The following is an 11,767-nucleotide window of genomic DNA, read 5'->3' on the forward strand; positions in this document are numbered from 1 at the left end:
AAAAAAAAACAAAGACAGAAGAAGAGTTAAATACTGTCAGATAAATTCTGAAGTTTTCCACCAGAATGGGAGCCCCTGGTAGGAGCTCAATTGCTGCTACTGAACCAAACCCAAACACCTTTGCTCACAGTTCAAAGCACTTGCTTAGGTGTAAAGTTAGAATGGTACTCACTCCTCATCCTCAAAACAAATTTTAGGCCTCCTCCATTTGCCACCACCACTGAGGATGCGATAGGCGAAGTTCCCGGGTGGGCAGGGAGCCCAGAGGCCACACTTCTGCCTTTTGGGGGCTGGGGCTGCAACACCAAAGAGGAAAAAATGTTTTATTGGATGCTGCATGAACAATTTCAACATGGGATGAGCCCCCTAAAGCCAACGTGCTGAACTCAAACATCTGAGCACAGAATCCTGGAATTGTGGCAAATTCATCCCAGGTTGGTTTGGGCTGGAAGTTATCACTGATTTCCAAAGAGGTATAATTGAAAATAAGGTAATTATTATCTGCAATTGCACATAACAGGAAACAAGGGCTGCCAGGATGAAGGTTTCCTACCAACAGCTTGAAGTGGATAGTTATCATTCTTATTTTAAGCCCTCTGTTCACACAATAACTTAGTCATAGAATGACAAAAATATACACATTAAACCACTTGGTCAGAGTAGAGCTAAAAAATAATGAGAATTTACTCACAAAGTTTAGTTAGTCGTTCAGCTGTTTATCATAAATATAAATTACGTGTAATAGAAGCAAAGCTGCAGCTTTACACTCTTTGGCCCACAAATAAATTAGTTGTTCTTACATCAGTGTTGAAATAATTACCTTTGTACATTTGCAAAAATAGACTGACATTGTGTTTCTTCAAAAACAGTGTCTAAGAAAAGGTTTAACTTTGTTTAATTAACTTTACAGTCAACTTCATTCTTATAATAGCACATACCAAATGATTTCTTGGCTAACAAGCCATTTATTATTTAGCACATAAATACACAATATCAGATACAGTATAAGAAAGAAAAAAAAAGGAAATAAATACAACTGCATACCCCTCAACACTGGTTTCTTTCCAATCTCTTGAAGTGCAGCCATAGACACTGTATTTCGGGGTACATGAGCAGCAACAAAGTATCCCAAATACCAAGCAGCCAAGGATGTCAACAGGAATCCAAATAATCTCAGAACAACTGTGAAGGGGAAAATAAAAAGGAAAAAATCCCACCCAACAAAAAACATAAAAATGTTTTCATAGCAACACAAAAAAATCTTGTTATTTTTTCTGGCACTGCTACCCAAACTGGCTGGTTTGATTCACTGTGCTGACCACAGCCTTCAGAGATGTGGCAATAGAGTATTTGGTGCATTCCTGTCTCCAAGGACAATGCCTTTTGTTTCTAAAACTTGATCTTCAAGCAGAAAATTCCCCCAATCACTCTCTTCAATCCACATCCATAATACCTCAAAGAAACACAAAGTTTAGCTCAATCCTAGTAGGATTTTGACCCTGAAAAGTAAGTACTACTACTACAGAGGTGTTTTGCAGTTACTATTGATTTTTTGAGACATGCAAACACTCCAGGAATGGTTGACCAAGCAGGGAATTTCCTACATCCATGTTTTTAACATGCTGGGTAAAACCAGCATGGCCCAAACAATCCCTTTCATACAATGAGCTCTCACTGCATTCACAGAATCACAGAATAATCTGGGTTGGAAGGGACCCTCAATCTCATCAATTAATCTAATCTCCTTTCAATGAGCAGGGAATTCTTCAACTACATCAGGCTGCTCAGAGCCCTGTCCAGCCTGACCTTGGGTTTTTCCGGGGATGGGGCAGGCACCTCCTCCCTGGATAACCTGTGCCAGTGTTTTAGCACCCTTGTTGTGAAAGGCTTCCTCCTCTTACTGAATATCTGCTTTTCCTCAACACCAGAAGTGCTGGTGGCTTTCCTCATGAAACACACCACCTAATTTATGATGCTAAACTAGGAAATATCACACTGCAGCCGTGGAACAGGTTGTTTTAGAGGCATGAGTCACTTCCTGATCTGCAAAGAACCATCCTTGAAAACAAGGGTCTGTTGAAGTGAAAATTATTCATTTTGTAGTCCTGAAAACTGAGTTCAACAGGACCAATGTCCAAAACTATGCAGTGTGTTTACTTTGCCAGCTCTCTAGAAAATATGTTGTCTTATCCAGTCTGAATCTTCCTTATAACTGTTTACACTCATAAGATAATTCTCTCCTTTCCTTCTTTGAACTGCCTTTTATAAACATTAAGATTTCTGCCCTACCCTTTCTCTAGAATAAGGCCAAATTTTTCACTTGTCCTCCTCAAGTCCTGTTTTGCAAGTTCTAGCACTCCTGTGAATTCTGCCCAATTGGTCTGCATCCAAATTCTGAAAAATTCTGTTACTCTGGTTATTCATGCCAGAAGGAACTTTGATTTTTTTTTCTATAAGAGCAGACTTTATGCACACAGGTTCTGTTGATAATCTACCATAAAGACTGATTTTTTTCCTCTCTAGCTGTTCCCTCTTTATATTTCTCCATGTGCTAATTCCTGCATTCTCCCAGCTTTAAAAATAAAAAGCCCAATGAAACATTGCAGAAACATTTGTGTGACTGCAGGGAAAATATTGTGAAAACTTGCTGTGTTTTCATCAAAGGATTAAGTTTGAGTTAGTAATGTAATGGATCTTCAGCTATTATAAATTTCCCTACGTATTACTCATGAGAAATCTCTCACTCCACCATGAGTAGTGGTGCAAACCCACACTAAAATAATACTGAAATTACTCTGACACTTCATTTGAGCAGTGATGTAAACACAAACACTGACAAAGTCCACATGCACAAATCAGGAAGCTGCTGGAACCAAGCAGAATGACACCAGCCTTGGTTCTTTTTCAATATCAAAAAAATTTACCAGATTTATGCACAAAATATATTTAATTCATAAAGGAGGCCAAGTCACAAGTTTCAAAGACAAAACCCCAGAAGAATGAAGTGAAAATGACAATTTTATTGAGAGATTTCAGTGACTATTTTTGGGGAGAGGATTGGGTGTGGTGCATGGCAAAGATCTGTGAGAGCACCAGTCAGGTTTTGTTTTGCTCATTCTGCAGTTAGCTTGGCAGGTTTACCTTTACAATGTATTTGCACTATTTTTTCATCATTATTATAAGCAACTCTGTTGCAAAACAGGCTCAAGAGTGCAGCATTTTATCTAAATAGAAGAGAAAGTACAATGTCTAACTGCTGTTATGCCTGATGTTGTTCCCTGGTGGAAATCATGGAACAGATTATCCTGAGTGGGATCACGTGGCACAAACATGATAACCAAGGGATCAGCAAGGGTTTAGGAAAGGCAGGTCCTGCCTGACCAACCTGATCTCCTTTTATGACCAGGTGACCCCCTTGGGGGATGTGGGGAAGGCTGTGGATGTTGTGTGCTGGGACTTCAGCGAAGCATTTGACCCCCATGTCCCACAGCACACTGCTGGAAAAGCTGCAGCCCAGGCTGGGACAGGTGCATCTTCCCTGGGTTAAGAATTGTCTGCTCAGAGGGTGTTGGGGGATGGTGCCACACCCAGTCATGAGTGGTGTCCCTCAGGATCAATTTTGGGGCTGGTCAGGTTCGATGTCTTTATTGATGATCTGGGTGAGGGGATCGAGGGATCAACTGCACACTCAGTTTGCAGACAACGCGAGGTTGGGTGGGAGTGTTGATGTGCTGGAGGGCAGGAAGGCTCTGCAGAGGGATCTGGACAGGCTGGATCGATGGGCTGAGGCTTGGATCAGGAATAGGGTGGCCAAAGGAGCAGGACCCACCTGTACTGGCCACTGGGGAGGGCACACCTCGAGTCCTGTGTCCCGTTCTGGGGTTTGTGGCTCTGCACAAGTCCCTGCCAGGAGGGCACAGCCGGGGGGGTCGGGCTCTGCTCCCAGGGCACAGGGACAGGAGCAGAGGGAACGGCCTCAGGCTGGGCCAGGGCAGGCTCAGCTGGGACAGCAGCAGGGATTTTTTCATTAAAAAGGTTATAAGGCCTTGGAAGGAGCTGCCCAGGGAGGCTTGCAGTGCCCATCCCTGGAGGAGTGAAAGAAACAACTGGGTGTGGCACTCAGTGCTACTCTCTATTTCACAGAGTGGTGATCAAAGGCTGGACTTCATAATCTTGGAGGTTTTTCCCGACCTAAATAGTTCTGTGAACCCATAATATGTTCTGTATTTTATTTAGAACACAAGCTTCTTAAATGTTTTTTGAAATATGCCTTTTAAGGCTCAATATATTTCCCAACTCTCCTGCATAGTTTGTACCTGGTTCTCAAAACTCACAGAATATTTTCACTGCCAACCAACTTTTGATTTTGCTTTCTGGGATTCAGAAGGCATCAAGAGATCTCACTGACCTGCACTGCTGGGTCCAGCTGGCTCTCTTAGGTTTACTGAGGTTATTTATCCTGCACACATACATTCATTTTTGAGTTTCTCCACTGTGCAAACCTCTACACAGTTAACAGTGAAGCCATAAACTCAGACAAAGTTAAGATAATCAAGAGCACAATAAAGCACAATAAAGCACAAAGTGCAGCCTACGTGCAGGAAAGTCAGACTGTGCTCCTGTTGATATTGGAGGCTGTGGTTGCTCAGCACCAAGGAGCGACATGGGGACACTGAGCCGCAGAGGTGTTGCTGTGCCTCCCTCACTCCATTTCTGCCACGGAGGAGCTCCCTGAGAGTTACATCTTGTCACTGCCATGAGGCAGGGACACTCACAATACTCACAGCGCCAGGCAGAGGAGGGAGCAGAGAGAAGCCAGGAGGAAGGACACTCAGGATGGAGGTGTGGCAGGACATGTAAAACAGCAGAGCTTAAGGAAAAGATGACAGAATCACAGAATATCCCGAGTTTAAAGGGACCCACAAGCATCATCCAGTCCAACCCCAACAATCCCACTCCATTGTCCAAACCCTTCCTGAGCTCTGTCAAGTTCAGTGCTCCCCTTTTCCCTGGGGAGCTGTTCAGTGCCTGACCACCCTCTGGGTGAAAAGCCCTTCCCTAAAATCCTAATATCTCCTCTCCCAATATCTCCCTGTCCTACTATCTCCTCTCCCTCGAGAGAGCTCCCTGCCCTTCCCTCGGGTCCTGTGTCAGCATTTCCACCTTTCATCAGCTCCCAATTTCCCTTGACCCTCAGGTGCCTCTTGGCAACAACTAAATCACTAAATGTAAGCCCAGTGCTGGGTTATTCCGTGTTTAGCTGATTCCAAACCCCCGCGCAGCCACACCTCGCTAATACACACCCATCTGCACGCCGCTGGGCTTGAACACAGGAAAAAAACTAAGAAAAGAGAATATATTTAAGACTCGAGCATGACTTATTCCAGACTAAGAGCTGGGTTTGGAGCCGGCATCAGCCCTCTCCTCCCTTCCCCTTGGCCATGGGGGTCTCATCCCGCCCGGAGCGGCTCCGGGGCGCATCTTACTCACAGTGCCGGGTCAGCTTCATTATCCCACCGCCTCCTCCTCCTCCTCCTCCTCCCCCGTCCCTCTCCCAGTCTTCTGCCAGCACCGGGAAGACAGCGGGAAGGGGAGCGGCCGCCTGTAAGCGCCGCACCGCCCCGTTAAACAACTTTAAATTATTCTCCACAGAGAACACCCAGCTGGCCCGTGGGACAGGAGAGCACATGTGCCACTCATTTCCTTCTTTTTCTTTTCTTTTTTCTTTTTCTTTTCTTTTCTTTTCTTTTCTTTTCTTTTCTTTTCTTTTCTTTTCTTTTCTTTTTTCTTCTCCTCTTTTCTTTTCTTTTCTTTTCTTTTCTTTTCTTTTCTTTTCTTTTCTTTTCTTTTCTTTTCTTTTCTTTTCTTTTCTTTTCTTTTCTTTTCTTTTCTTTTCTTTTCTTTTCTTTTCTTTTCTTTTCTTTTCTTTTCTTTTCTTTTCTTTTCTTTTCTTTTCTTTTCTTTTCTTTTCTTTTCTTTTCTTTTCTTTTCTTTTCTTTTCTTCTTTCTTTCTTTCTTTCTTTCTTTCTTTCTTTCTTTCTTTCTTTCTTTCTTTCTTTCTTTCTTTCTTTCTTTCTTTCTTTCTTTCTTTCTTTCTTTCTTTCTTTCTTTCTTTCTTTCTTTCTTTCTTTCTTTCTTTCTTTCTTTCTTTCTTTCTTTCTTTCTTTCTTTCTTTCTTTCTTTCTTTCTTTCTTTCTTTCTTTCTTTCTTTCTTTCTTTCTTTCTTTCTTTCTTTCTTTCTTTCTTTCTTTCTTTCTTTCTTTCTTTCTTTCTTTCTTTCTTTCTTTCTTTCTTTCTTTCTTTCTTTCTTTCTTTCTTTCTTTCTTTCTCTCTCTCTCTTTCTCTCTCTTTTTCTCTTTTTCTCTTTCTTTCCTTTCTCTCTTTCTCTTTTTCTCTTTCTTTCCTTTCTCTCTTTCTCTCTCTCTTTTTCTCTTTCTTTCCTTTCTCTCTTTCTCTCTCTCTCTTTCTTTCCTTTCTCTCTTTCTCTCTCTCTTTTTTTTCTCTTTCTCTCCTTCTTTCTCTCTCCCTTTCTCCAATTTTTTCCTTCTCCTTCTCCTCCTTTTTTGGTGTGGGTCCTTACAGATCATCTGCTTCCAGCTCCACTACCATGGCCAGGGAATGTCCCACTACATCAGGTTACTCAGGCCACCACCCTCACAGGGAAGAATTTCTTCCTAATATCCAATCTAAACCTACTCTCTGAGTTTGGATCCATTCTCCAGGTGAACCAGTTATTTTTGAGTCTGTTGAACCCAACCCAGGGCTTTTTCCATTGGAGATCCCTCTTCCTTTTTCCACCCCTCATCACAGCTCTGGGATGACACAATTTCCACCACAAGCTCCAGCCCACCCTTGGCTCATCTTTTCTTGTGCACCAGGTGTCAGGTACCATCACCTGAGGGTTTCCTTCCTGCTGGGGTAGCTGGGTCACCAACTTTCATTTAGAGAACTGTGGGGGTACCAGTTGTGGGTTTTTCTGGGTCTGGGTTGAAGGCACTTGAGACAGTAATTCATGTTCAGACTCAGGTGTTTATTATTTCTTATCAGTAAAACAGTCTCACTGCTGTGAGTTCAGCAGCTTTTCATTAGAAGGCACAAAATGGCCAACAATCTCTTGTTCCAAGGTCTTTTAAGACTGACCTACCCAATGAAGAACTGACTCCTGGATTATTTTCCCTTTTAACCCAATAACTGATCCCAAAGAGCTGCAATGGGGACTTTTCTGCCCAATTACAAAATGCCACCCAAACCCATGGAGAAGGAAGAAGAAGAAGCATGAAGAACAAACCCAGGACAACACCCTGTGCCCTCCATCTTGCTTCCATCCACAACATACTAAAAACCCCAAAACCTCAATTTCTCACCCAGTGATACGCCTGCACTGCTCTCTATCATCTATTTCACACTTTTGTGGATTCTGGTCTATCTTGAAGTCTGGGAAACTTTCTCCATGAATGAGGGTCAGAGTCAGTGCTCCCCTGAGCACCGGGTTTCCACAGAAAACCACTCAAGCTATTCTGTGGTTCTGCAGTTGCCCTTAAAACCTCTCAGATTTAGTTTCCACTGAGCTCTTTTGTTCCCTCTACCTCTAGTGATGCTCAGGAATGACGTTTAGCTCAGCAAACAGATGAATAAAATCCTGCAGGAGGGCTCATATAGGAACTGCAGCCAGAGTGGGGCTTTTGCATTCCTCCCAGGGCATTGCTGAAAGCTGTAAATGTTTGCAGTCCCTGGAGGAGAGGTGTTTCTTGTCCTTGTCTGCGAGTGGTATATTATAATATCCTGTAAATTGCAGGTAAAACCTAAGGGAGTAATTGCTGCAGGTTATTTTCAAATGTACTGGAGCTTGCAAAGGAAAAAGCAACGTCCCACAAAACCTGGGTGTGTAAATAATTAAAGAGTCAACGTGGGACAAATAAACTTAAGCAATGAGAAGCATTGGACAGAAAGTAAAAAGAGTTGTGAGATGGCAAGAGGAAGTTAAGGACAACATTAGGCTGACATACTTTTTAAAATATGCAATTACTTCTGCAGGAAGTGTTAACCTGCAAGCTGGCACATCAGAAAATGATGCCTCTGTTAATAAATGATTGAAACTGTTGAAGACTGCACTTCTAGCCCTTAAAGTAAAAATAATCCAGCTCTAAACCCAAAACAATGTATGGTAACCAAATGAAAAATTCATCTATTTTTATTAAAGCAAGGAATATTAACTAGGAGTGGGGATAATTTAATTTTGAAATAAATTTATTGTATGAGTAGTGGTGGGTCACAGATTCCATAGGGAAAAATTTTAAGCCCTTAGGAACTTCGCCACCACCTCAATACAGTGAAAAACCCACTTCACTGGCCATCAGTGGCTATTGGAAAAAAAGAAATTTTGCCTGCTTTTTCCCACAAGAAAAGTGTAGAGGTTTCCTTTTCATTGCTGCCTTAACTACATGGAACTACACCCAGGCATTTGCTCCAAATCCTGGTTTGCTGGCTTGCCAAATCCCAGGGACCCAGTGGCTGCGGGGATTTTAAGTGGCTAAGGAAGAGGAAACTCTAAAATGTTTTACTTCAGGAATCTCTTTTGTATCTGCAAAAAAAAAAACAAACCAAAAAACCAAGCTACACTTCTTTCTTTAGTGATTAATCAAAGATGTGGGGTGCAAAACCCTTCTGAAGGTTCATTTCTGATTTCATCCTGCAGACATTCATTCTGTAATTTGAAATCTTAGAGGAAAAACTTACAAAATATTAATCTGCACTCTCAATTCCTGTGAGGCTGTAAGACCCTTTGGTGATAAGCGGGACAGGAAATCTACTCAGGAAACAAATGACACTGAATGGAGCAGTTGAATGCATCTACAGGGTCTCACTCTTGTCTTATCACCACAAAACCCTGTCAGCAGAGGAGGTTTATGGTCTAACCCAGATAAACTACACCAGCAAGTTCCTGCTTGCCCTTTGAACCATGGCACCAACAGAGAGATTTTCTGCATCCACCTCACTTGACTAACAAATGAGCACAAGTGTCATTCCAGCCCTTGTAAGAATTTAATTTGTGTTTTCTGCTTGCCCACAAATGGCCAGCAGTGGTTTTTCCTGCCAGGACAAGTTCAAAGAATTTAATGATTTAAAAGGGAAGCAGAGTTAGCAAGGCAGGGAGAGAACATTGGATTAAATCTTTGCTTGTAGAGCTCAGAATAACTAAGAAAATAGACTTCCTACATAAAATGTGCAACTGGTGTCTAATTTTACCTAAGACTCGGGGCAGACAAGAACACACACGTGGACAACAGGGGCAGCAGTGTGGAAAAGCAGTTATTTAACTCACCCATAATTCACCACGTGCCTGTGCCATAATTTAACTCACCCATAATTCACCATGTGCCTGTGCCATAACTCAGCATCCTGTGTGCTGGTGACATGAAGGGGAACATAGAGAAATAGAGATGTAAATGTCTATTATAATGAAATCACTGTTGATTTTTGTTTGGTTTTTTTTTTCTGGTTTTTGTTTGTTTCTTTGAGATTTTTACCCTCCCTCCCCCTTTTTTTTTAATACCTTCACTGTTTTTATGAAACCCAGGAGAAAATACTTAAGATGAGAACTTTTTGATACTTCTTTTGAGGATATAAAGGATTAAAGTCACCTTCCCCAAGATAAGCAAAACTGGATCATTTAACAAAGGGCAAAAAGCAAGCATTGATTACTTTCAGCTGATTTTGAGATTTTTACCCTCCCTCCCCCTTTTTTTTTAATACCTTCACTGTTTTTATGAAACCCAGGAGAAAATACTTAAGATGAGAACTTTTTGATACTTCTTTTGAGGATATAAAGGATTAAAGTCACCTTCCCCAAGATAAGCAAAACTGGATCATTTAACAAAGGGCAAAAAGCAAGCATTGATTACTTTCAGCTGATAAGTTGGAAAACCTGTAAAGTTTGTGAGTCTGGGGCATTTCTGGCCTGCTGAGCAACAAAGGTGGGGCTAATTTGTGTGTTTTTCTTCTGCTTTGTTAATCCAGAGAAACATATGGAGAATATATTTAATTGCACTTGATCCAGATAGAAGATGGACACATTAGGAGTCAAAAATAAATCAGCAGTTAAAAATCAGTATAAACCACCAGCCTAGACAATGTTCAAGCTGTCCAACGATAAAAAGAATCTAATTCAGTAAGAATGCAGAAAGCTGAAAGTAATGTTAAATTTACAATTAAAAAGCACTCAAGGGAAAAGTAAATAGTATTCTTACTCATAGTACTTCAGAACAATTCTGGGTGCATGAAAAGAATTTGAAGAAACACAATACCTTGTTTATTCATAGAAAGCAGTCTCATCTAGCTAACAGCTGTAAAAATCAATACTCTAATATTTGTGTAGGCACTGGCAGCAGAGATCCCTGTATTCTTTGCAATAACCTGTATTTCTTGGGGAAAGCTATTGAATTCCCTAGCCAAACAGATGATGAGTCAAGGTGTAGGCAAGTGGTACTTGTCAGCCTCTACAAGGAAAAAAAAAAACCAAAGAAACCACAAGCTATTCATTTTTAAAGAGTTTGTTTTGGTGGAGAAAGGGAAGAATAGTAAATGTTTACTGTTTAAGTGGCCATCAGAATTACACATTGTACTGGAAATTACACAGAGCGCTTGCATGGCCAACCTTCCCGTATTCGTGTACACTCCACTGTCATTATCAAAAAAAAAGCTGTATTCTTGCAACAAATTCTTGCTTTTGTGTTTCACACACAAACTTAAGAGCTGTTTTGTCTAAACAAGCTGGTTTTCATGGGCAGAGATGAGCAAGAGTGTGGGGGTGTTCACATGGGCCCCAGGATGAGGGAAAAGATGAGAACCTCGACTCCATGTTTTAGAAGGCTGATTTATTATTTTATGATATATATTATATTAAAAGAAAATTATATATTAAAACTATACTAAAAGAATAAAAGGAAGGATTTCATCAAAAGGCTAGAAAGGAAGGAAAGGAATGATAATAAAATCTTGTGACTGACCAGAGAGTCTGAGACAGCTGGACTGTGATTGGCCATTAATTAGAAACAACCACATGAGACCAATCACAGATCCACCTGTTGCATTCCACAGCAGCAGATAAATTATTGTTTACATTTCATTTCTGAGACCTCTCAGCTTCTCAGGAGAAAAATCCTAGCACAAGCATTTTTCATAAAATATGTCTGTGACACAAAGGAAATGTGAAATAACAGTTTTGTAGTTTTGGATTCAATGAGCCTGAAGTCCGAGGGCACTCTGAAGATGATGGTAATTTCAAAAGCCTAAGAGAAGTTTAAGCACAAGAAAAAGAATGAAAAGTTGTGAGCAGAACTGTGTAACAATGGGATCATGGAATGGTTTGGATGGGACCTTAAAGATCATCCAGTTCTGACGTAGGCAGGGACAATTTTCTCTAGAACAGGTTGCTCAGAGCCCCATCCAACACCTGAACACTTACAGGGATGCAGCATCCACAACTTCTGTGGCAGTAAGGGAGAGGCTTCACTGAATATCAGGACAGAAATAAGCAAAACCTGCCAACTTTGAAGGAAAAATATTAAACAGTTGGTGCCACTCCGTGTTACTTGACTAATGCCCTAAATTTACAACATTCACAATAAATACACCGCGCTGCCTTTAGAAAGCTCAGGGATTAAAATAACGGACTTTGTAAAGAGATGTTTAGGTGGAGGGAAGAGGGAGATGATAAACAATCAGAAGACCCTAAGCTGAGTATCTTTGAGGTTGGATATTCAAAAAA

The 11,767-nt window shown here is 41.2% G+C and overlaps 1 protein-coding gene across 2 annotated transcripts in view; it reads right to left on the bottom strand.

The window, feature by feature from the left end:
- FAM3B (FAM3 metabolism regulating signaling molecule B) overlaps positions 1–5,543 on the bottom strand; it is an 11,020-nt gene extending 5,477 nt beyond the window's left edge. Inside the window, exons 1-3 of one of the 2 annotated variants that reach the window (XM_005427258.2) lie at positions 5,491–5,543; positions 1,045–1,182; positions 173–296 (exon numbers count right to left, since the gene is read on the bottom strand). In XM_005427258.2, coding sequence (XP_005427315.2) covers positions 173–296; positions 1,045–1,182; positions 5,491–5,509 — 281 coding nt within the window. In that variant the 5' untranslated portion in view covers positions 5,510–5,543. Of the gene's footprint in view, positions 1–172; positions 297–1,044; positions 1,183–4,784; positions 4,818–5,490 lie in introns of those variants that run through there. The other variant, XM_031062141.1, reaches the window with a different exon arrangement.
- Between the last annotated feature and the right edge of the window lie 6,224 nt (positions 5,544–11,767).

The sequence above is a fragment of the Geospiza fortis genome, unplaced genomic scaffold (genome assembly GCF_000277835.1).
Source record: "Geospiza fortis unplaced genomic scaffold, GeoFor_1.0 scaffold17, whole genome shotgun sequence".
Classification (NCBI taxonomy): Eukaryota; Metazoa; Chordata; class Aves; order Passeriformes; family Thraupidae; genus Geospiza; species Geospiza fortis.